The sequence below is a fragment of the Neoarius graeffei genome, chromosome 17 (assembly GCF_027579695.1).
Source record: "Neoarius graeffei isolate fNeoGra1 chromosome 17, fNeoGra1.pri, whole genome shotgun sequence".
Classification (NCBI taxonomy): domain Eukaryota; kingdom Metazoa; phylum Chordata; class Actinopteri; order Siluriformes; family Ariidae; genus Neoarius; species Neoarius graeffei.
This window is the reverse complement of record NC_083585.1, coordinates 47569307-47593838: the sequence shown is the minus strand read 5'-3', so window position 1 is coordinate 47593838 and position 24532 is coordinate 47569307. Positions and strand designations below refer to the sequence as shown.

The window sequence follows — 24532 nt, the reverse complement described above, 5'->3', positions numbered from 1 at the left end:
AAACCACAAACACTTCAACAGCACTTCAAGATTTTAAACAAATCACAGATGGCCTTGGAAATGGAACATCAGCATAACGGAGTCCATTATTGTAAAGGTTCCCCCAGATGGAACGGCTTCTCGAGACCAATGCCCTCGTGCCACTTGCAGAATTCTGGGGCAAAAAAAACACCGCGAAAAAAAACAGACCAGAAAACCAGAGATTGGCCGTTTATTCACAGCTTTTTCACCAAAGATGAAATATTCCAAACAACCTTTTATAACATCCCAAAAAGCTGTTTATCTTTCTAAAGGCTGTGTTGTGTCTTGTGTCTGTCGAATATGTGTGTGTGCGCAGATGTGTGTGTGATGTGTGAATGTGTGTGTGCGCGCGCGTATGTGAATGTGTGAATGTGTTGATATCTTGTGCTAAGTCAGCAAATCCCATCTTAATCCCATCAATATGAACCTTGGATCAATCATAAGCAAAATATCCTGTACAGTATATCAACAGATGTTCTTAACAACTCGGCAACTCAGCATTTACGCGCGACAAAGCTCGAGATGTTTTTACGACAATTTTAAACAAAGACTATGTTTAGTCTAACAAAGAAGTGTCTTCTCCACTGGACGAAGGTCAGGTTACACAGGAATAGTTTAAAATCTCTGTTATCGTACATGTAATAGTCTAAAATAATAAAGGATCTTAAAAAGCTCTAAAATATTAAAATCATAAAGTCTTAACAATCCTAAATTACATTCTGCATTCTAAAACTATAAAACTAACTCAAACCACTTAATGCAGCTTTAAATCTAACATTCAATTATTTCAATTTCAAATTCAACACTGAAGAGACTGGTTAAATCTAACAATCCTAAATCACGTGGAGCTATAAAACTAACTTAAATCATGGCTTGAAATCCTAACAATTATGGAGCATGTTCACTTGTACATCCATTTGTGTGTCAGCTAGTAGATCACAACAAAACCGATACGCACAATACTTGTTGCATACACACTGTCAATATTGAAGATGCTGACATGTTAAGATGACAGGGTTGAATTGCTCTCAAGGTCAAGATGGGCTGAGAAGCTCAAGTGCACTTCTTGGAATTTGGCTAAATAGAGCTTTAGAGAAACACAGGGTCTCCTTACCGTTCCTCTGACTGGAGGAAATATTCACTCAGAGGAAATAATTACCAAGAGAGGTGATAATTACTGTTATTTTACTGAACTTTTGTGCTGGGAAGGTTGGCTAATTTCAGCGATCAGCTAACAATGTGCATGTAATTTAGTGCTGTCAGAATTAATTTCAGGGGGCGTCATGGCTCAAGTGGATAAGGCACCATGCCATAAATCCGGGGACCCGGGTTCGATTCCGGCCCGAGGTCATTTCCCGATCCCTCCCCGTCTCTCTCTCCCGCTAATTTCCTGTCTCTACACTGTCCTATCCAATAATAAAGGTGAAAAAAGCTCAAAAAAAAAATCTTAAAAAAAAAAAGAATTAATTTCAAGTGCTATTTGAAAATCATTAGGGGTCAGTGCAGGTCTGTCACTCGGTCAGTGTTTCTCATTGAGTTCTTCTGTTCCAGCATCCCACACACCTGTACCAAGTACTCCGTGTTATCGATTGAGAACTGGTTTGGGAAAAACTGCACTAAGCTACAGCTAGAGATCCCCCCCCCCAGCTGCATGACCCCTACGAAATCTCCAGAAAGTGGACTGACATTTTTGTAGATGCCATTCTTTTGTTCTGCAAATTTATGCCCATGCAATGAGCCATAATTTTGCAGACTCGTACTGCTCTAGAACACCATGAAAGAAAATACAGGGGAAAAAGAAAGTGATTTTGTACAACCCCGATTCCAAAAAAGTTGGGACAAAGTACAAATTGTAAATAAAAACGGAACGCAATGATGTGGAAGTTTCAAAATTCCATATTTTATTCAGAGTAGAACATAGATGACATATCAAATGTTTAAACTGAGAAAATGTATCATTTAAAGAGAAAAATTAGGTGATTTTTAAATTTCATGACAACAACACATCTCAAAAAAGATGGGACAAGGCCATGTTTACCACTGTGAGACATCCCCTTTTCTCTTTACAACAGTCTGTAAACGTCTGGGGACTGAGGAGACAAGTTGCTCAAGTTTAGGGATAGGAATGTTAACCCATTCTTGTCTAATGGAGGATTCTAGTTGCTCAACTGTCTTAGGTCTTTTTTGTCGTATCTTCCGTTTTATGATGCGCCAAATGTTTTCTATGGGTGAAAGATCTGGACTGCAGGCTGGCCAGTTCAGTACCCGGACCCTTCTTCTACGCAGCTATGATGCTGTAATTGATGCAGTATGTGGTTTGGCATTGTCATGTTGGAAAATGCAAGGTCTTCCGTGAAAGAGACATCGTCTGGATGGGAGCATATGTTGCTCTAGAACCTGGATATACCTTTCAGCATTGATGGTGTCTTTCCAGATGTGTAAGCTGCCCATGCCACACGCACTAATGCGACCCCATACCATCAGAGATGCAGGCTTCTGAACTGAGCGCTGATAACAACTTGGGTCGTCCTTCTCCTCTTTAGTCCGAATGACACGGCGTCCCTGATTTCCATAAAGAACTTCAAATTTTGATTCGTCTGACCACAGAACAGTTTTCCACTTTGCCACAGTCCATTTTAAATGAGCCTTGGCCCAGAGAAGACGTCTGCGCTTCTGGATCATGTTTAGATACGCCTTCTTCTTTGAACTATAGAGTTTTAGCTGGCAACGGCGGATGGCACAGTGAATTGTGTTCACAGATAATGTTCTCTGGAAATATTCCTGAGCCCATTTTGTGATTTCCAATACAGAAGCATGCCTGTATGTGATGCAGTGCCGTCTAAGGGCCCGAAGATCACGGGCACCCAGTATGGTTTTCCGGCCTTGACCCTTACGCACAGAGATTCTTCCAGATTCTCTGAATCTTTTGATGATATTATGCACTGTAGATGATGATATGTTCAAACTCTTTGCAATTTTACACTGTCGAACTCCTTTCTGATATTGCTCCACTATTTGTCGGCGCAGAATTAGGGGGATTGGTGATCCTCTTCCCATCTTTACTTCTGAGAGCCGCTGCCACTCCAAGATGCTCTTTTTATACCCAGTCATGTTAATGACCTATTGCCAATTGACCTAATGAGTTGCAGTTTGGTCCTCCAGCTGTTCCTTTTTTGTACCTTTAACTTTTCCAGCCTCTTATTGCCCCTGTCCCAACTTTGAGATGTGTTGCTGTCATGAAATTTCAAATGAGCCAATATTTGGCATGAAATTTCAAAATGTCTCACTTTTGACATTTGATATGTTCTAGTGTGAATACAATATCAGTTTTTGAGATTTGTAAATTATTGCATTCCGTTTTTATTTACAATTTGTACTTTGTCCCAACTTTTTTTGGAATCGGGGTTGTATATAAATAATAATTCTGTAATTTTACGATCTGAAGTTTTGACCCTGAATGGGGGGGGGGGGGGGGGGGGGGGGTTTATATAAAAAGCCTCACATATACTGTATTCAGTTGAGTTTACAAAATAGTTGCATGCAAGAAACACATTCATAACATCAACTGCAAACATTCTATCTCTCATAAAGAAAAAAAAAGCCTCACATATCCTTACAAGTCCAAGGTCTGAGAATATCAGCAACAAGAGAACGTTACTGTTAGGGAAAACATTTTAAAAATCAAAACTCACTCCTTAATTCAATGGTTTTATAAATTAAAGAGTTGCCTTTGCTTAATTTGGTTAATAAAGTGTCAGTTTTTGCCTGATGCATAGTGTAGCATTATATATCAAACCTTAAGCTCTTGATGGTTCTTTATTTGTGAAAGAGCAGAGGGAACGTTCAAGGTTCTCCTCGAAATGGTTAAACTCTACAACAGAACATCATTGGTATGCTTGCAAACTATACAACTACATATACAAAGAAAAAATCATGACCACTGCTAATGTTCAGTCTGCCTACAGTGGTTTTTTAAAAAAAAAAAGGCTAATTAAGAATGAAATGATGCAGATATTCCAACAGAGCTGAAGATACGGTGCCGTGAATAAATAAATATTACACACACACACATATATATATATATATATATATATATATATATATATATATGTCCTGTCAAAGTTAATGCGATAATAACGCGTTAACGCGATCTCAATTTAACGCGATTAAAAAAAATAGTGCCGTTAACGCAAATTCTAATTTGGCGCTGCGAGTCACCCGTAATTCCCGTTGAGGTTTGTTGCGTGCTGCTTCAATAATAAGAGTATGTGTGAGTGATGGAGAAAGGCATAGACATATAAACATCCTCGCCGCCATATTGGATGTGGCAAAGTGGAGATTCTTCACCCGTCTCTGGTATAGCGTCTAGACAGTAGCCGAGAATAAAGATGCCTCGTTCATGTGCTGCGTTTAACTGTACCAACAGGTTTACCGTCCAAACGAGATCACATGGGATTACCTTTCACAGGTGAGACTGGAAAAATACTTTTCAATACTGTTCCTTCAGTCTTCAGTTTCCCAGCTCATCTCCACCGGGGGGGTGTAGAGTTATAAGCAGTGAGAATTAGAGAATACAGTGCCACACTATGATGAACGTTTTTGAACGTATGATGAATGTTTTTATTTTTGTTATCTGTTTTTTTCTTCTTTTATGGCAAATACTTCTCTTCAAAAGAAACTAATGAAGAGTAAAATAAAACATTTTTTATTTTCACAGTGATATGCACTTTATTTTTCATCCCTTGGTTTTCTCAGCTAATATGGAAGTTATGGATGTCAGTGGCTGCGACAAGACGTGTTATGCTCTGCAATAAAAAAAAAACAAAAAAAAACATTGGTACAAAGCAAGCCCATTCACTTTTTTATGCTGATAAGAGAATTACAATGGTTTTTCATGTGACAAAAATGTGCGATTAAATTGCGATTAATCCGAGTTAACTATGACAGTCGCGACATTAATCGCGATTAAATATTTTAATCGCTTGACAGCACTAATATATATATATATATATATATATATATATATATATATATATATATATATATATATATACACACATACACACACACACACACACAGGGTGCGATTTGTCAAAAAAACAGAAGGGGGGATGTTTTTTTTTTTTTAATCATGAAACGTCACAAAATTAAGGTAACAATAGGCTAACAGCTCAATAACATCCGATGATATCAAATGAATAACACTAAATGAAAACGAACACTAAACCAGAGATAGTAAATTCATCTTCCTATCTCTCTGACTAAATACACGAACACTAACACACAACAAAGTTCGCATTGCTTGTCGCGTTGCTGTGATGTTTCTCTCCCTCTGGATTAAATGGACAGTGACTCGAAAATCACTAAAATACATGAATACTAAATGAACAGTTTGCTCTGATGGCGCAGTTCATGTGGCCTTTTCTGCTTTCCCGTCGGTGCGCTATCCGCCGCGTTTCGCCCTTCTTTAATCCACATTTCTGCGAATTTCTCAGCAGGGAAGGAACGCACGTCTGGCCCATTGACAGCGAGGAAAAGAAGGCTGTCAGTGTGGATACATTCATTCTGTTGCGCTCATCAGTAAGGATGCGATTCATGGCGCTAAATCCACGTTCACACATTGCTGTTGACACGGGAAGCGTGGAGACGACAGAAAGCAAGTTGAGGAGATTTTCTCCTTGGACTCCGTTGAACTTGTACTGTCGAAATTCTTTCAGCAGCAGAGCGGTGTCCGAGACCTCAGCTGCCAGGGTTTTTTGAATTCTGACAAGTTTGTCTTCCCCAAACAGAATGCGCTCGCCTTCATCCTTCGGCCAGCTTAAGGCGCACAGCGCAGCGCACGCAGCAAGCACACCGTTGTCGTCCAGCCTGGATATTGTTATTATCTACAATGTATCTATTTGCTGGGGACGTTCGTGAACATCAAAGCTGCCACTTTGGGTCATTTTGAAAGTGAGTGCAATGTAGACCATAGAAAACTGTGTCACAGCATGCCTGTCATGTCAACTTTTTTTTTTTTGGTTTGTTTGTTTTATTGACGGGGTTGTCCCCGAGGATTTTTTTCAGCAGAGATAAAAACCAGAGGGGGGGATGATCCCCACGATCCCCCCCAGCAAATCACACCCAGTATATATATATATATATATATATATATATATATATATATATATATATATATAGACCTCTTGCAGTCACGTGACCGAATCCCAGCTGGAAAGTAAACAGCCGCCATCTTGTCGGTCAACAACACAGCTGAATATTGTTGCACTTGTATACAAAATGGATCAATTTCAACCGACGGACTACACGGCTCATTTTTCTAATGAACAGATAACTAGATATATGTCTAAAATAAACGACCTACAGATTAGTGACCCTTATCGATTACCCCTACAGTTTTTGAATGCGAAGCCTGAAAGTAAGGAGAGGACAGGCGCGCTTCCCCATAGACTCCCATTATAAACCAGGGATGCAAACACAACCATGGTCAAAAAAGAGTGAGGTAGCGCGGTGACGCGGACCCCCCCCCCCCCCCACCTAGCGTGGCCAGACGTCCGTCTTTAGGCCGGACCGTCCGTCTTTTCAATGTCTTGTCCGGCGTCCGGCGCAGCATCAAGCCGGACGCACATTTGTCCTCCTTTTAGAGACGATGAGCGGAATTATATAATATCGACTTGCCAGACTGGAAGAGCAGAGTTCTAGAATAACGTTTTGTAGGGAAACTGCAGATCTGTGCTGCACACTAGTAATCTACAATAAAGAGTCTATGGCTCGATGTTTTTTGGCATGCAATGCGAACTCCGCACCGCGTTCTAGAACGCGTTGCGCTCTATCCTTTGATGATCTTCCTGGCGCGTGCCTAGTGCCCTGCCCCCTGGCCCTGGCTGGGACTTGGAAACACAAGTCTGTCCGGTAGACCAGCTGCTCACAACTTAACTTGTTAGGATATGGATGACAGTGCAAATGCACATCTACTATATCTACGTTAAGTTTAATTTCAGTGGTTTGTTACTCCACAATGTTTTTAATAAATACAAATATGGTGTTCTAGCCAATTAAGAGCTAATACATGAATTATAATAAATACTATGAATGCTTTAAAACGTTTTATAATGTTGCTGGTTATGTTGCCTATTTGTTCTTTGAGAATCTACAAATGTTGTGCTTTTTGGTACTCAGCACCTTAAGTTTAATTTCAGTGGTTTGTTAACTCCACGGTGTTTTTAATAAATATAAATACTGTGTGTTCTCGCCAAGTAAGAGCTAATACATGAATTATAATAAATACTATGAATGCTTTGACCTTATGGTGATGATACACGGGGCAACTTTTTGGGCAATGTTGCCGAGCAATGTTGCTGGGCAATTGCGTTTTGACTCTCTTCTATTGAGATTGGGCAACATTGTTTCTTTCTGAATGGTTTTGATAATCTCTGGCAACTTTTTGAGATAAGCCAATCAGAACGCGGGTATCGAGTCATGTGACCTCTGGTGAGGTTCGGATCAGAAATTTCAAACAAATATGGCGGCCGCTCAGTGTCAGTGGAGTGAAGAAATGGAGAGACTCCTCATCTGTTTTTACGCCGGTAAGTTATTTTAATATTCTATATGGAGGAATTTACCTCACCAAAGCTCTAAAAAAACAACAGACAGCTTGATTAAATGGTCACAGCAAAAATTAAGACATCGATTTTTTTTTAGCTAACTGTAAACTGCTGATGCTGACTGTTGTTGCCCATTGTTAGTTGCCCTGAAAAGTTGCCCTGTGTCTCACCTAGTTGCCCGTTGCCAGCAACATTGCTCGGCAACATTGCCCAAAAAGTTGCCCCGTGTATCATCACCATTACTCTTTTTTTCCCCCACAATCATAATCTTTAACCCTACAAAATTGCGATGTTGAGTTCACCAAACTTGAGTGACTTGCATAAAAATAATCCATTCTCAATCTTGCCACTGTGGTTTACATAACAATTTGAGGGCTATGAATCAGATGGGATTTGTCATTATTCACCCTAAAATTGATTAGAATCCAGGAAACTGCATCTAAGAAATACAAAATTTTCTGGGGGAGGGCCCCCAGACCCCCCGGTCCAAATAATGTCCTCCTTTTTGGTGTTATGGAAATGGTCACCCTACCCCCACCACACACACACAAAATATCAGTCAGACAACAGTTTCAACAAAACAGAACATTTATTAATTACTATTATTTATTAATTCAGTTCCCAATCCATCTTCAGTTCCCCACCCCAAAGTCAGTCCATCTTTATTCCTTTTTCTTCCTTTTCTTTGCCACTTCCTGAAGTTTGTGTAGTGCCTTGGATGTATGCACCACGAACTCATAACACACACATGGGTTACACATTACCATTTGATCACTCGATGTTCTAAAATAGCAGCTAGTCGGGTGCTAACGGTTAGCATTTTAACTAAGCCAGACAGCCACAAGCTTTAATAAGACCAATTCTTGCACGTATAGAACGGTATTACGGCACTTAAATATTATCTAGGAACAAAAAACAATCGTCATTAACCCATGTAGACACTACGTTGAGAACATATACAGTCATCATGCAACTCCTCAAATAACATTACGTTTTTCAGGCGTTTTTTACCCCAAGGATAGGTCATGGCTAATATGGTTAGATGAAGGAGGCTAGGTTACGAGAGACAAAGTTTATATATATATATATATATATATATATATATATATATATATATATATATATATATATATGCACAATTATTTTAACACTTGCGCTTTGATTGTAGATGAGTAAATGACTTCCACTTCAACGTTGATCGTTTACTCCCAGTCACCGAGGCGCCAAAGAAATACACACTAGTAGATGAAATTCAGCAAGTTGATAAATGAACACACCTATCTGAGGAAAAGCCCGGGAGTCACGTTCCTTAGCAACCAGACTGCCCAGCCATCGGTTCCATCCACTGACAGTGTAGCAGCTAGCAGTTTGTAACGGAACGCTGTTGAATATTATAATAGCAGCCAGCAGCTACACTGTCAATCTTACTATCTCTGCTGTCAATGGTTCCATATATCCACCAGGGGGAACCAAACGTTGTATGGTCTGCACAGTACTCGGGTCTATCATTACTACCAGAGTGGATTACCGGAGAGCAAACCCCCCCCCCAAAAAAAAACAAACTCTTCGGATCTGCACAAATTACACAAGTCGCCCAAAATGCCGGGGAAAAAGCGGAATGTGCCGAAAAGCACGCCGAACCCTCATCACTTGTCTGTTTCTGCAATAAACCTTCTTTCTCTTGCAAAAGGACAAGATTGGTGTTGGTGTTCATCATTTTTCCACGACACTACGGTATGTAACAGGCGAAAGGCCGAGGGCTACGGAAACAGAGATCGGCGCCGCCCTATGTGCCACATGGTGCGGGAAGGACTTTGATACCTAATTTCAAGTGCTGTAAAAACCTAAGTAATAATAATTACAAATAATGTAAAATAAATGAAAACATTTTTTCGTGGCCCGGTTTCCATCAAATCCTGCACTCTGATTGGCCGGCGAGTGGGTCCGTATCCTACGATACGGACCCCAGTTACGGACCTCTGGCGACTCGCTCGTTCACAACAACAAACATAGTAGCATTTTCTATCAACATTTTTTTTTTAAATATAAGACTCATTTATAAAATTATCAAAAATCTTATAAATTTTTGCCAGCATTTCTCAGGAGAATAGCATTAATTTTACAGCATGGATAGTGATAACGACAGTGTTCACAGCGAAAGTGAGTTTTACTACCCTGAGGAAGAAGAAATAAAACATTTCAAGAGAAAGCTAAAACCTCTAACTGTTGCTAAAGCCGAGCAAAAACATGGTTGAATCCTGAATGACTCAATTGTGTATAAATAGGGGACTACATAGGCGGCAAAATGTAGTTTTTTTCCTGTCATGGAAGTGCACTTGTATACCGAGGAGGAAGCCATTTGCATTACAGCCGTGAATGAGGATTCAAAATGGCGGCTCGGCTCGGTTTTCCCTTTTGGGCGCTCTCGTTTTCTGTTAGAATTTGGTAAAGAAAAAATAAACATATTACTTACGTACCAGCTTAAGGTCAGTCCGTATGGTGAAATACCGTGACCTCGGCCTTGAATACTGACTTCGGCCCAGAGGGCCTTGGTCAGTACTTTCAAGACCTCGGTCACAGTATTTCACGACACGGACCTCCCAGCTGGTAAATAACATATTATATATATATATATATATATATATATATTTTTTTTTTTTCTAGGGAAATATATAGAAAGGAGTTATCAAAACATAATGAGTACCATTTCCAAACATTATCATCAAACTTAACAGCAATAGGTGTGCAGTCACCTCTTGAAATAATGCAACTTTAAGTTACGTTAAAAATGGATCCTGAGAGACTTGGAAATTGCCTCAGGATGTGAGTTCCAGACGAAGACCCCTCTATAAAGAAATGAGTCGTGTGCCTTGGCAGTACAACGCTTACGGATATTCAGATTGTTACTATTCCTCGTATTATGTTGATGTATACCGGAGCATTTCCTGAACAAGCTAGGCCATCCTTAAAAAAAAATCCGTTTCCTGTCCACCGGGTGAGCAAAAAAAATTTCAGTCAGGAGGGAGGGATTTTTTTTTTTTTACATATGGATGGATAAATCGCAATGCTGTGTTTGCTTTTTCTTTCAGTACTTTTTTATTACAAAAGCAGACACATTTAATAAAATGACAGTTTAATCAACTGAAACTTGTACAAAAACCTGAAGTTGGCATTTTAAATGCTGACTGCAACATTTGCAAAACTTTTACAAAGGTACTTAAAATGTCCGACACACGGACTTTTTGTAGTTCTAAATCGACTGTTAGGCCTAGTTCGGATGAAATTACACTATTAAAATGATCACCGAATGATTTGTTTTTCTGAATCTTTACTATTTTGTTGTTCGCTAGAATACCATTTTGCGATTTCACACTTAAGCAAATGTTTGAAAACTCCGGATCTCCTTCCTTCATGGTGGCTGCCTTTTTTTTTGTGCCGCACGGCGCATGCGCAGATCAGATTCAGTTCAGAGTGCGCGCGCACTCGGCGGAGGCAGTAGTGTGTCGGAGGGAACAGAAGCAGAGATGACGCTTATTTTGTCTCCGGTAAACCAGTCTTCTCTCTTTCAATTACGTGCTGGCATCAAAAGACACCGCTGGTTGTAAATGAAAGCAAACTGAGTGGTTGGAGTGTGTTTTCATACACAATTGGAGAAATGTTCGCTGAGCGTGTAATTGTGTCGCCCCACTGCAGACCGTTTTCGTTGTTAATCCATAGCATGCTCAGCTGCGTGAATGTGTCATGCACCGAAAATAAGAGATTTACAAGCCAGGAACGCCTCATGATGCAATACGCAAGAAAAGAGAGAAGATTTACTGCCATTTTACTTTGTATTTGAGTAAAGTGAATAAATAAATGGTCTGTGGAAAATACATTTAATCCTGGGAACTGCGTGCACAGGAGTTTATTTTGTGTTTACTCCCCCCTCCCGGTTGGCTACTTACCGTCGGGGCCAGGCCAATGTGCCCGCATTGACGCGGCAAGCTAGCGGTATCGACGCGGTACGTACCGCATCTGTTTTGAACTGAGCTGCAATGTACCCAAACGACCACCAGGTAGCACTTGGGAGCACTCGCCCCAGATAGCAAAATCCTCCGGCCCCCCTCTGGATTCTTCTGGCATTTCTCTGGGGTACAGGTACAGAATGTACTGTACAGTACAATGTCGGCAAATGGATGACAAAGTAGAAGAATGCCTTAAATATTCTGGCACTTCATTGGAATGCCACCTCAGTAGCGAAATTGGTGGTGGAGGAAGGGGCGTAGGGATGTTATTTACTGTATGGTTCTTTTCTGGCAACTGTGAATGGTACCGGTACCTGACAACATACCGTATTTTTTCCAGTGCACTGTAAAAATTAACGGATGTACCGTACTGTAGGCTGCAGAGTTTTTTGCTGGGGCAGACACGACCAAACCGAGCTCTCCAGTAAGTATTGATTTATTAATTGATTAAACCACAGTTACCGACTTGATATACGGTGCCAGGCTAGGCTGACAGTTATTAAAATGATTAGACACAGACTCCGCAACACTGATAACAGCTCGTTTTATTCAGCACGAAGTTTCGATCACTGTACTTTGAGAAGGACAACACGTCCAAAACGTTGTGCTGAATAAAACATTTGGGTGCGTTTATGGTGGCCCTATAATGAAATGTACTTTTGTTAATTTACAAGAAACGATTAAACTTTTTAACATGTTAGATAGATGCAGGGTAGCTTTAAATCACTTTCCATCTACTGTACTGTATATGGTAGGAGGCTGTTAACAAAGGAATGTGAAAACATTTACAGTAGGCTTGGCGGAGACAATTGTGCATCGCAACGCACGTTTATGGAAAGTTAAATTAGGCTGAATGTCCGACGTGAATAATGTGTAAGCCTATTACAAAGTTACACAGTTCAGATACCCATTGTGAAGTTTGAAAACGAAGGTGTTTTAGGTTGACTTGTAGACTGGCATCTCAGCTGGGCTACTCTTTGCGCGGCGGGATTTTTTCATATTTAATAGATGGTCGGGAGAGGTCAGCTGCCTTGCGCACGAGACAGCTACTCATGCCCACAGAAAACTCCCTGTCTACTAATGAAGGCAAATGATGTCGCCTTGTATACTGATATTACTCATCTCATCTCATTATCTCTAGCCGCTTTATCCTTCTACAGGGTCGCAGGCAAGCTGGAGCCTATCCCAGCTGACTACGGGTGAAAGGCGGGGTACACCCTGGACAAGTCACCAGGTCATCACAGGGCTGACACATAGACACAGACAACCATTCACACTCACATTCACACCTACGCTCAATTTAGTCTCACCAGTTAACCCAACCTGCATGTCTTTGGACTGTGGGGGAAACCGGAGCACCCGGAGGAAACCCACGCAGACACGGGGAGAACATGCAAACTCCGCACAGAAAGGCACTCGCCGGCCACGGGGCTCGAACCCAGGACCTTCTTGCTGTGAGGCGACAGCGCTAACCACTACACCACCGTGCCGCCCCACTGATATTACTGATACACTGAAAAAAATTAAACACTGGCTCAAATTAAAAAAAACTGAGGTAATCGATCACACCTAATATTGTAGTGTTATACAATATAAATAATTCATTTGATTTGACCTGAAATATTTAACTTCATGTAAACCAATTTCCGATGGTTGAACCAAAGCAATTATTTCAGATTTTCCTAAATTAAAATAATTACTTTTTTTTTTTTTTACCTTTATTGGATAGGACAGTGTAGAGACAGGAAATGAGCTGGAGAGAGAGAGACGGGATTGGGAAATGACCTCGGGTTGGAATCGAACCCCGGTCCCCGGACTTATGGTATGGTGCCTTAGTTGACTGAGCCACAGCACTGCTGAATACATTGGTTTTATTACTTCATGTAAATAATATTTGTTAAACCTGAATATTTTAAATTCATTTAAACAACTTTTGAATATGGGAGCAAACTTTTTTTTTTTTTATTCACTGGAATGAAAACAAATACATTAAATGAACAACAGCTTTGTTTCACTTTTTTCAGTGTACCAAAGGCTAGAGGTTGACACTAACCAAACTTGCATTCAATCTGTTTGATTACAGGAAAGCATCCTCTGACGCCAGACACCGACACGCGATTGTTCAACGCAGCTGTGGATCGGACCACAAACAATCATCTCAAGATAAATTTAATAAAAGTCACGATGAATAAAGAAACCTTGTCCTTCGTCGGGTTGTTTTTTTTTTTCCTCTAAGCTTATTTAAACTGCGTCTACCTTGTGCATCATTGTGAAGTTCAAGGCAAGAAAACAACACAGAGATATTGCTTCAAAAATTAAAACGTTTACTCATCCCGAAGGAAATTAATAAAAGATACACATAATAGGCCTACATATAATACACACAATACTTGTAAAAAACATATTGCAGAAAACTGCATACAGACATACAGATGTTTAAAAATGTGAAAAAGTGACGAAAATAGACTACCGGTAGTAATAGAACGACGTGCAGAGTCGTGATAAGGTTCCCTGATGTACTGTACCGTATTTGTCATGGCTGGCTAGTATGAGCCTTAGTGGAAAGCCCTGGGAATGCGGAAATGTCAAGTTCGATTTTAGATTTACGAACCTGAAAAAAATGTCGAAAAACCGGCGTTAAAAAAAAAAAAATTTCAACCGCACAAACGGCACTCACCCGGCCGGTGGACTGGAAACAGAACATTTTTTAATAATGGCCCTAGTAAGATAATTAAGGGCAAGCTTATTCATGCGTTTATACATAAAGTACCGTGTCTCTTATGGTTAACAAATCAGACACAGGCAAAAGCTTCAGTTTGAGATTAGTCTGGTTAACACCAGACCATATCACAAGTGAAATATGGTCTGGAATCTGCTTATTGAATTTCTCGTAGGGGAGGTGTGGTTTACGATTGTCAACGGCCGTTTATTGGATGTTGCGAATGTCTATCATTTGGCGTATACGTAGCCCATGGCCAATCATGGCAGTTGTACCCGGTGACGTAGTTAGAGCGACGAAGAAGACGAAGAGGCGAAGAAGAGAAGGAAAGAGAAAGAGAAGGCAAAACAAAAATAGGAAAACAATGGCACCGAACGATTACTGCCGTTTGTGCAAGACAAATATGAGAGAAGCTGGACCCTCCGTATTTGGACATTCAACAGACATGTTTTTGACCAAAAAAACAACGAGCATATCCGAGAGGTTAGCGCTGTTAGGAGTCCCAAATAAACTACAAGCTTCCGTTTGTCGAGTAGTACGCATCACCGTCTTTCCACCCCTCCCCACTCTCTGATTGGCTCCCTAACTCAGGCGAGCCTTTAGGCCAGACCTGGGCATTTTCCGGCCCGCGGGCCGCATCCGGCCCTTTGGTTCATTCTGACCGGCCCGCGTAAGGTTAATTAGAAATTACAAAATAAACGTATTTTCTAATTTTACCTCATGCATGGACTGAATGTGCATTGCTTTTATTTTGAAGTTGTGTTCAACAAAAACGCAATGCGCGCGACATGAACATGACACGAAATCCCACGAAACCTAATCCCGCGATAACTACTTCCGTAATTTGTCCAGACCAACCACAAACTTGTACGTCATCCTTCAAACGGTCCAGCCAATCATAGTGTGACATCACCAGCAGGCGCCGGAGCCCGAGCCGATCTGTAGATCTGATCCCTACACCGAATCGACTGATGATCATCCGTCAGCTGTGCTTCGCATCTCCACCTCAGACATTCAACCTGACTCTGATGCACTCGTTAAAGACCAACAGAGACTAGATTTCTCTCACTGAACAAATAAAAAACTGAAAAACACCAAATGAGGTGATTAGACTACAAACGTGGGCATCATTATTATAATATGATGTATCTTGCTTGATATTTGGAGTAGAAAGACAATATTGTGATGTCTTTACTGTGTTTTGGGCTGAATGTGACTGAAAAAAAAAGGTACAAACGTTCACATTTTGTTAACCATTGTTTTGGGAAATTTGATTGAATAAATGACATTTTTTGTAAGGCAACCTCGCTTTTTCCCATACTCTTACCAGTCTTAGCAGCTTGTAAAAACAATGTTATTTACTGCTTTATATAAAGAAATACAATTAATATTATGCAGCATTTAGTTCAGCCTTTTGGTCCGGCCCTCCACAAAATTTCCTGATTCTCATGTGGCCCCATGGAAAAAATAATTGCCCACCCCTGCTTTAGACCATAGTATCCATGCTGTCTTTTCAGATCGGAACGATTGTGCAAAGCAGCATGGGATTTCCCAGGCTAGTTTGAGATATCTGCACAGATAGAATTTGGGCAGCACAATTCTGGACTAGCTGTAATTTACGAATATTTGAATTGCTGGTACCTGACCAGACAGTACAACGGTAAAAAAGCTTTATAAAAAGAGTTAGAGTGTAAAAAGTGTCTGTCGATCAAAAAGCTGGCAGATCCTACTCATCATTACTAGTTTGCTTATTAATTCTGCGGCTAGAGTCCTAATATGTTCATCGAACGACATGTTTTCATCGACTATAACGCCGAGGTTTGAGCGAACGACGAGTAGCTCCTTCCCCAGGAACGTAACAGGTGGAATCGGCATCACGACTGAGCATGATGATAGGACTTGTGTACCGGTAAATGTTCACAAAATGCTTTCATCAGTCTTTGAACGAAAAACTGCGTTTGTAAAACTTCCTTTTGAACCACTTTGAAACCTCTGTCTTCGTAACTACGATCGAATCTACATTCACTAAAAATCCTACCAGCTTTACACGGGTGTTAAATAGAGCACAGTGCCACAGAGTCGCTTGGAAAATCAGAACAGGTTGGTCATTAAAATAATCTTTGCGGGTGTGTTCGCCTTGAGACAAGAAACACTTCAGGCAATGAGGCAAGGGAGTAGAAGAGTACTGACTCCACCTGTCAGCTTATTACAACACTCTTGCGTCAATCTTTTGACTCAAAGACTCTGATTTGTCGTAGGTATTTTACTCATTTTATGTTATAATTAATGAGTGATTCATGGTTTACTACCAGTGGTATTTTAGTATTACAATTAATCCTACTATTCTACCCGTGTGTGTACCGTATGTGGGTCAAAGACGTGTCTTTTTTGCTTCCAAAGGCTGTTCATATTACAGAAAAGTATTAATATGCACAAATATATTCCCCTTTATCCCATTCGTCTTTGACCCATATGGCTTATGATCCAGAATAAAATAAAAAAGGAGGGGTGCAACATATCCTAAGTAATATCTGTAGCACCATCTGCTGGAATTAAATAGAAGCCGATTTTAATTCTGACACAGATGCCAGGTTTATATCATAAATAAAATCACAGCTAAGAGAATAACGACATTACAGCTAGCTGCTATCATGTACTGTAGGTCAATATGTAGCAGCAGTGTTACTGACTTTATGCACAATTTATCAACTGCTCAGGTAAACCATCAGCCAATAGAAAGACACCACTGCAGGACTGCTACTGATGATCTCATCTCATCTCATCTCATTATCTGTAGCCGCTTTATCCTTCTACAGGGTCGCAGGCAAGCTGGAGCCTATCCCAGCTGACTACGGGCGAAAGGCGGGGTACACCCTGGACAAGTCGCCAGGTCATCACAGGGCTGACACATAGACACAGACAACCAATCACACTCACATTCACACCTACATACAGTGGTGCTTGAAAGTTTGTGAACCCTTTAAAATTTTTTATTTTTTTGCATAAATATGACCTAAAACATCAGATTTTCACACAAGTCCTAAAAATAGGTAAAGAGAACCCAGTTAAACAAATAAGACAAAAATATTATACTTGGTCATTTATTTATTGAGGAAAATGATCCAATATTACATATCTGTGAGTGGCAAAAGTATGTGAACCTCTAGGATTAGCAGTTAATTTGAAGGTGAAATTAGAGTCAGGTGTTTTCAATCAATGGGATGACAATCAGGTGTGAGTGGGCACCCTGTTTTATTTAAAGAACAGGGATCTATCAAAGTCTGATCTTCACAACATGTTTGTGGAAGTGTATCATGGCATGAACAAAGGAGATTTCTGAGGACCTCAGAAACAGCATTGTTGATGCGCATCAGGCTGGAAAAGGTTACAAAAGCATCTCTAAAGAGTTTGGACTCCACCAATCCACAGTCAGACAGATTGTGTACAAATGCAGGAAATTTAAGACCATTGTTACCCTCCCCAGGAGTGGTCGACCAACAAAGATCACTCCAAGAGCAAGCCGTGTAATATTCGGTGAGGTCACAAAGGACCCCAGGGTAACTTCTAAGCAACTGAAGGCCTCTCTCACATTGGTTAATATTAATGTTCATGAGTCCACCATCAGGAGAACACTGAACAACAATGGTGTGCATGGCAGGCTTGCAAAGAGAAAGCCACTGCTCTCCAAAAAGAACATTGCTGCTCATCTGCAGTTTGCTAAATATCATGTGGACAAGCCAGACAGCTATTGGAAAAATGTTTTGTGAAGGATGAGACCAAAATAGAACATTTTGGTTGAAATGAGAAGCCTCATGTTTGGAGAAAGGAAAACACTGCATTCCAGCATAAGAACCTTATCCCATCTGTGAAACATGGTGGTGGTAGTATCATGGTTTGGGCCTGTTTTGCTGCATCTGGGCCAGGACGGCTTGCCATCATTGATGGAACAATGAATTCTGAATTATACCAGTGAATTCTAAAGGAAAATGTCAGGACATCTGGCCATGAACTGAATCTCAAGAGAAGGTGGATCATGCAGCAAGACAACGACCCTAAACACACAAGTCGTTCTACCAAAGAATGGTTAAAGAAGAATAAAGTTAATGTTTTGGAATGGCCAAGTCAAAGTCCTGACCTTAATCCAATCGAAATGTTGTGGAAGGACCTGAAGCGAGCAGTTCACGTGAGGAAACCCACCAGCATCCCAGAGTTGAAGCTGTTCTGTATTGAGGAACGGGCTAAAATTCATCCAAGCCGGTGTGCAGGACTGATCAACAGTTACCGGAAACGTTTAGTTGCAGTTATTGCTGCACAAGGGGGTCACACCAGATACTGAAAGCAAAGGTCCACATACTTTTGCCACTCACAGATATGTAATATTGGATCATTTTCCTCAATAAATAAATGACCAAGTATAATATTTTTGTCTCATTTGTTTAACTGGGTTCTCTTTATCTACTTTTAGGACTTGTGTGAAAATCTGATGACGTTTTAGGTCATTTTTATGCAGAAATATAGAAAATTCTAAAGGGTTCACAAACTTTCAAGCACCACTGTATTGTTAGTTTTTTCTTTTTTATCAGACATCTAATTTTTTAGGTTTGTTTACCTGACATGTTTCGACGTACGACTGTCGTCTTCCTCAGAGTGTCACCGGATGTTATTGGTGACGCATCTTTTATCAGCTGATGTTTCCGAAGGCGTGGCCTTCCTGTCTGGATTGACAGGTCGGTCACGCCTTCTACTGTCAGTTCGTCCCCTGCAAGATGGCACTCCAGGTACGGGAGAGCATGTATGCTCCCTCATCCCGGTTGATGGTCCTCGGACTTCGCTTACGGATCTCTATGGCCTCCCTGATCCAGCGCCGATGTTTGTTATCTTCTGTGCGGATGACTCTGGCATTCCCCCAGTCCATAATATGATTTTCCCTTTTGCAATGATCTGTTATGGCTGACTTATAATTTTCCTGTTGTGCCTTTTCTTTTATTGTTCGGGTTTGTCTTGTAGCTGTCTCCTTTTCGCACTCTTTCTTATGTTCATTTCTTCTTGTGTTGAAACTCCTTCCTGTCTCCCCGATGCAAGTTTTATTGCATAATTGGCATGGAATCTCATATATGGTGTTTATCATCATATATCATCGGCTGATAAAAGATGCGTCACCAATAACATCCGGTGACACTCTGAGGAAGACGACAGTCGTACGTCGAGACATGTCAGGTAAACAAACCTAAAAATTTAGATGTCTGATAAAAAAGAAAAAACTAACGATATTCAATATAAGACATAATGAACGTAATCGAAAGATTCACACCTACGGTCAATTTAGAGTCACCAGTTAACCTAACCTGCATGTCTTTGGACTGTGGGGGAAACCGGAGCACCCGGAGGAAACCCACGCGGACACGGGGAGAACATGCAAACCCCGCACAGAAAGGCCCTCGTCGGCCACGGGGCTCGAACTCGGACCTTCTTGCTGCGAGGCGACAGCGCTAACCACTACACCACCGTGCCGCCCCGCTACTGATGATGATATTTAAATTTTGGTCCATACTTTATTTCTGTATAATTAAGTTTCTCTCTATACTCTGGGTTTATTCCACTGAGTTTGAGTCAGAGAGCTGCTTCAACGTGGACTCAAGGGTTCATCGCTGTCGAGCACAGGAGTGAGAGCAGAGAAACTCACAATGTCCTGTAGTGCATCGGCTGTCTCTTGGAACTCCACGCTGTTGGGGTTCTCATATTCAGGACCGTACGGGACATCTAGAAGCGCCATCTGTCCGCTGAAGACTCGCGCTCCCAAATATTGCTGGTTTGCCAGGCTAGGTTCTGGGTTCTTCTTGGCGATGCTAGGTACGACTGGAGGAAGAAAAAAAAAATTCCTGTAAATGGGGTACCTTGACAAGTAAGGAAGAAAACATGCTATTAGGATAGATAACTGGGACGTGAAGATCAGGTAAAAATACCCAGCCACTAGCGTTGTACAAGACAGTACATACTTAGTGCCGGTCCCATGCCCGGACAGATAGGAGGCCGAGTGTAAGATTAGTGTGAGCGAAACTGGTTATTAACCTTCTGAAAATAAAGTCATTACTGTAAGAAAGAACAACGGGTTGGAATGAAACTGAATTATTGAGGCTGTTTCGCTTCTATAACGGCATATCTTGAAGCTTTTTATTCCTCTTATTCCACAGCAAGTTGCCATCAATTATATTTTTATGAATTAATTAAAGATTAAAAATCCTGTTATTACTTCAATAAAGACACATTTCTTAATCTGTTAATAATTCTCAGATGATATGAAACGTTCACCGCTTAATTAGCAGTTACTATAGACCCCTTCGCAGTAAACGTCGTTCAGACGTAAGAGGAAATTGCGCGCGCAGCCTGGACTCAAAAAAGACTCGGCGACGGTAGAGACGAGAAGAAATATTTGGAAGAAATGCCTAGTTGTTGTGTTGTCGGGTGTCAGAATCGTAGCAGTGATGGGGTTAAAATGTTCAGAATTCCAGCAGGATCTCACCCATTCCAAAAAAAAAATCACCGACGTCTATGACTACAAGCCATCAAACGTGTAGACTGGGATGAAAGCACTATCAAAAATGCGCGGGTTTGCAGCGCCCACTTCATCACAGGTAAGATCAGGCTATTTATTAAATCTTTCGTTTTTATTCTTTCTAGTCTTCGTTTATTGATGTAGCAAAATACTTTGGTAACGTTTGTCTGATTAGCTGGGTCATAGTTACACAATGTAATGAATATTGTTAGCATGTTAGCTTAGCTTTGCATGCAATTTTGTTTGTAGGAGAGGTCTCGCTTGACTCAAGCAGTCCAGATTTTGTGCCATCATAACAATCATATGCGTCTAAAGACTTGTAGGCACGAAGTTTTTCGTGGGTGTACACTGAAGTCTTGTCAATAAGGCTAGGCTGACACTTGCACGATTCCGTGGCACGCATTGGCACGACTCGAGTCGTGCCAGTGCGCAAACTAGTCGTAAACTGGCATGAAGTGTGCGTAAACCCGTCGTGACTGCGTGCCATGTCGGGACGAGAATTTTGAAATGTTCAAAATTTTGGTCACGACAAAATTTCGCGACCGGGTCGTGAACTATGCGCAAACTGTTCGTGATCTTGTCGTGAACTCGTCGGGACGATGCGGGAGGATGCGTGCCAGTGCGTGGAAGTGCGCGCCATGCCACGACTGTCACGAACTGCCACGAATAGTTCACGAACAGCTCACGTCGAGTTCACGAGTAGTTCACGACATGTTCACGAATTGGTGCGCGTCGCAGCGTGGCCGTGCCTTCCCACTGACATGGTCACGCATTGATGGCACAAGCAGTTCACGACTAGTTTACGCACTTCACGAACAGTTTGCGCATGGCACGAGCAGTTCACGACGAGTTCACGAGCAGTTCACGACTACTGCGTGACAGTGGCGCTCGCGTCGGTGCGGGGGTATATATAGGGCTTCCCAGACACTTCTCGCCATTCGCAATTTTTTTTTTTTTTTTTTTTGGGGGGGGGGGGGGTGTTTCGTTTCTTTTATTTAAAAAATGAAACAACTGTGGATGCAGCTCATGAAGCTACTACCATTCTTTCTCGCCAAGGGACAGCACCAGCAGGGGACATGTAGTAATGTGACAGGTAGTCTCGCTGATCCTTTGCATCCTTCTGGGTATGATGGCCGGTTAGAGGCAGCAGCCCCTGCAGGTGTCGGTCAGTCCTCCATCCACCAGGGATCAGATCATGTGTGTCCGGATCTTCGCGGTCCACTTCTGAAATTGCGTGTGGGTATCTGATGAGGATGAGGTTGTGCATGACACAGGCGTGCCCAAGTCGGCACGACACCGTCCGAATTGCGCAAACTCGTCGTGCCAATGCGGGAAGTGCGTAAACTATGCGCAAACTATGCGTGAACTCGTCGTGCCAGTTCGTGAATGTGGACGGGCACGCATTCGTGAACTCGTCGTGAACTATGCGTGAACTAGTCGTGAACAGTGCGGGAGCCTCCCAGTTCGTGCCCCAAAATGGCACGACTTGCCACGACAAAATCGTGGCCAAAAGTCATGCAAGTGTCAGCCTAGGGTCAGGTACGAGTATATATCTGGCCATTGTATACCAGGGAACTTACTAACATCGTCCGTCCACTCTTTAATTAAATACGGATCCGGTAGGCGATGTCCACTTGTTAGAGTTAACTTATTTATGTAGCATTCTCGATCCTGTAACGACAATTGTTTTGCATAATCTGACAGCTCATAATGCCGGTCTATGGGCAGCGCCATTGTTTCCGAGTCCAGGCTGCACGCGCATCCTGGCAACGGTCGGTTTGTTTACAAACATGCGAAGGGGTCTATAGAAACGACTTGGCGAGTTGATCTATAAACCCGTGATTCACCTTACGGCTATAACTCCTGTTAGAGCTGCTTTAAAAGAAAATTAAATCAACACCTTTCGGCCAACCAGAACTGAGGAATCAGCCGTGCTGTGGAATAAGGCTACTTAAACCATCTGTTTATCGCTGTGCAACGTGGCGTCCGATGAAATTTTACAGCATTTTTATCGCAAATCTATCACGTTATTGATCAGTATAAATTATACTACTGAGGGAAACTGAGCAACAAAAGCTTCATGGATCCCTCTATCGAATGCTCAGTTTTATATGCAGGCTGGAGTGTAAATAAGAGTCGGAGAGAACAATGATCAAGATCAGCTTTTGGTTTCAGATTTCTAAACATCTCGTAGAATGACTTATTCTTCTTCTGCACTCTTTCTTAGGTTGAGCTAATATTTATCCGGGAGCAATTATAAAAAGTCACTTGTGTTGGAACACTAAATATTTAACAGTTATTCCACGAAATCGAGTCGTACATGAGCTGAGAGCCGACGAAATGCGTAGCGCCGAGATTGAGTGGAATAACTGTTTTATTCTATCCACATTCACTGGATTTTGAGAAACGGAGCATTTTTATTTTTTGCAAATTTGATAAATAAAAACTTGATACAAAACTTCCGACAAAATCATTTCCGCTTCGAATGTAAACAAACCGGCGAAATGACTGTAGCAATTTGTGAAAAATGCGATAATTCTTGGGGGGGAGGGGAATTCTTACAATCAAATACTTGTATTCCATATTTTGTTGGGTTTTTTGTGTGTATTTTTTGGGGTTTTGTTTCTGAGTAGAGTTTTTATTTTGTCCTCGGTTAGTTCAGCACCACGCTCTGCCATTTTGCTTTTCTCTACTCACGGTATATGAGCTGATATCCTAGGAGTTGAGTAGCCAATCAGAGCGCACAATTGCTCATAACCAGTTAATGCCTCGGTCACAACCGACCGTACGTGCTCCTACGGCCGGTCTACGTGCAAAAAAACGCAAGAAACGCACGGAGGGCGCGCGTGAAACGCACGGAGGGCGCGCGTGTGACGTGCTGATTTTCGAGCCGTAGACCGGCCGCAGAGGTTCTTTGTCATGTCAAACAAACTCTACGGGCGCTTACGTTTTTTTCAGGTTGCAAGACAAACTTACAGCCAACGTGCGTCTTTCTCCACGAACAAAAAAAAAAAAAAAAAAAAAAACCGCAGCAAATTGGGGAACGCCAAAAATCACACGGCCAAAAAATCGTACGTCCGGTTGTGACCTAGGCTTAATGTGGATAGAATAATTGGGACGAGAGGGTCATTGGACTGAATTAGGCCACAGGTTCTAGAAAGGTTCGTACCAGCAAACCACCATATTAGAAATCCAGCCACAACCGCCAGCACCAGCAGCACCAGCACACTTCCCACCACCACCCCAGTCTTCTTCCGCTTCAATGCCTTCTTCTGTTCCTTTGTTAGGAAGGTGACATTTTCACTGCCATTTCGGGACTAGAGAGAGAGAGAGAGAGAGAGAGAGAGAGAGAGGAGTAAATGTCAAAGTTTGGTCAAATGTCAATCAAAGCTGTTCAGGAACATCAGAACATGTCAAAAAGTCCAATTTAATTTTACTTTAATTATCCAATATTGGATTTTGAGATAAAGAACAAACCCAGTGACCGCGATATATGTTTGGCATGCTTGAAACTGGCACAGGCTGTTCTGACTGCTACTTGTTTTAGCAAGTTAAATCCTTGAGATTTATCTTTGCTCGCACATTCTGCTCTCTGCTCAATAAAGGTTTTTCTGACCAGGTGATGGAATGC

At 41.5% G+C, this 24532-nt stretch overlaps 1 protein-coding gene across 2 annotated transcripts in view; it reads right to left on the bottom strand.

Moving 5' to 3' along the window:
• Window positions 1-24532, bottom strand: part of st14 (ST14 transmembrane serine protease matriptase) — a 176147-nt gene that overhangs the window by 75975 nt on the left and 75640 nt on the right. For both annotated transcript variants that reach the window (XM_060897683.1, XM_060897684.1), the window contains exons 2-3: window positions 24071-24218; window positions 20032-20204 (exon numbers count right to left, since the gene is read on the bottom strand). In XM_060897683.1, the coding sequence (XP_060753666.1) occupies window positions 20032-20204; window positions 24071-24218 (321 nt within the window). The remainder of the gene's footprint in view (window positions 1-20031; window positions 20205-24070; window positions 24219-24532) is intronic.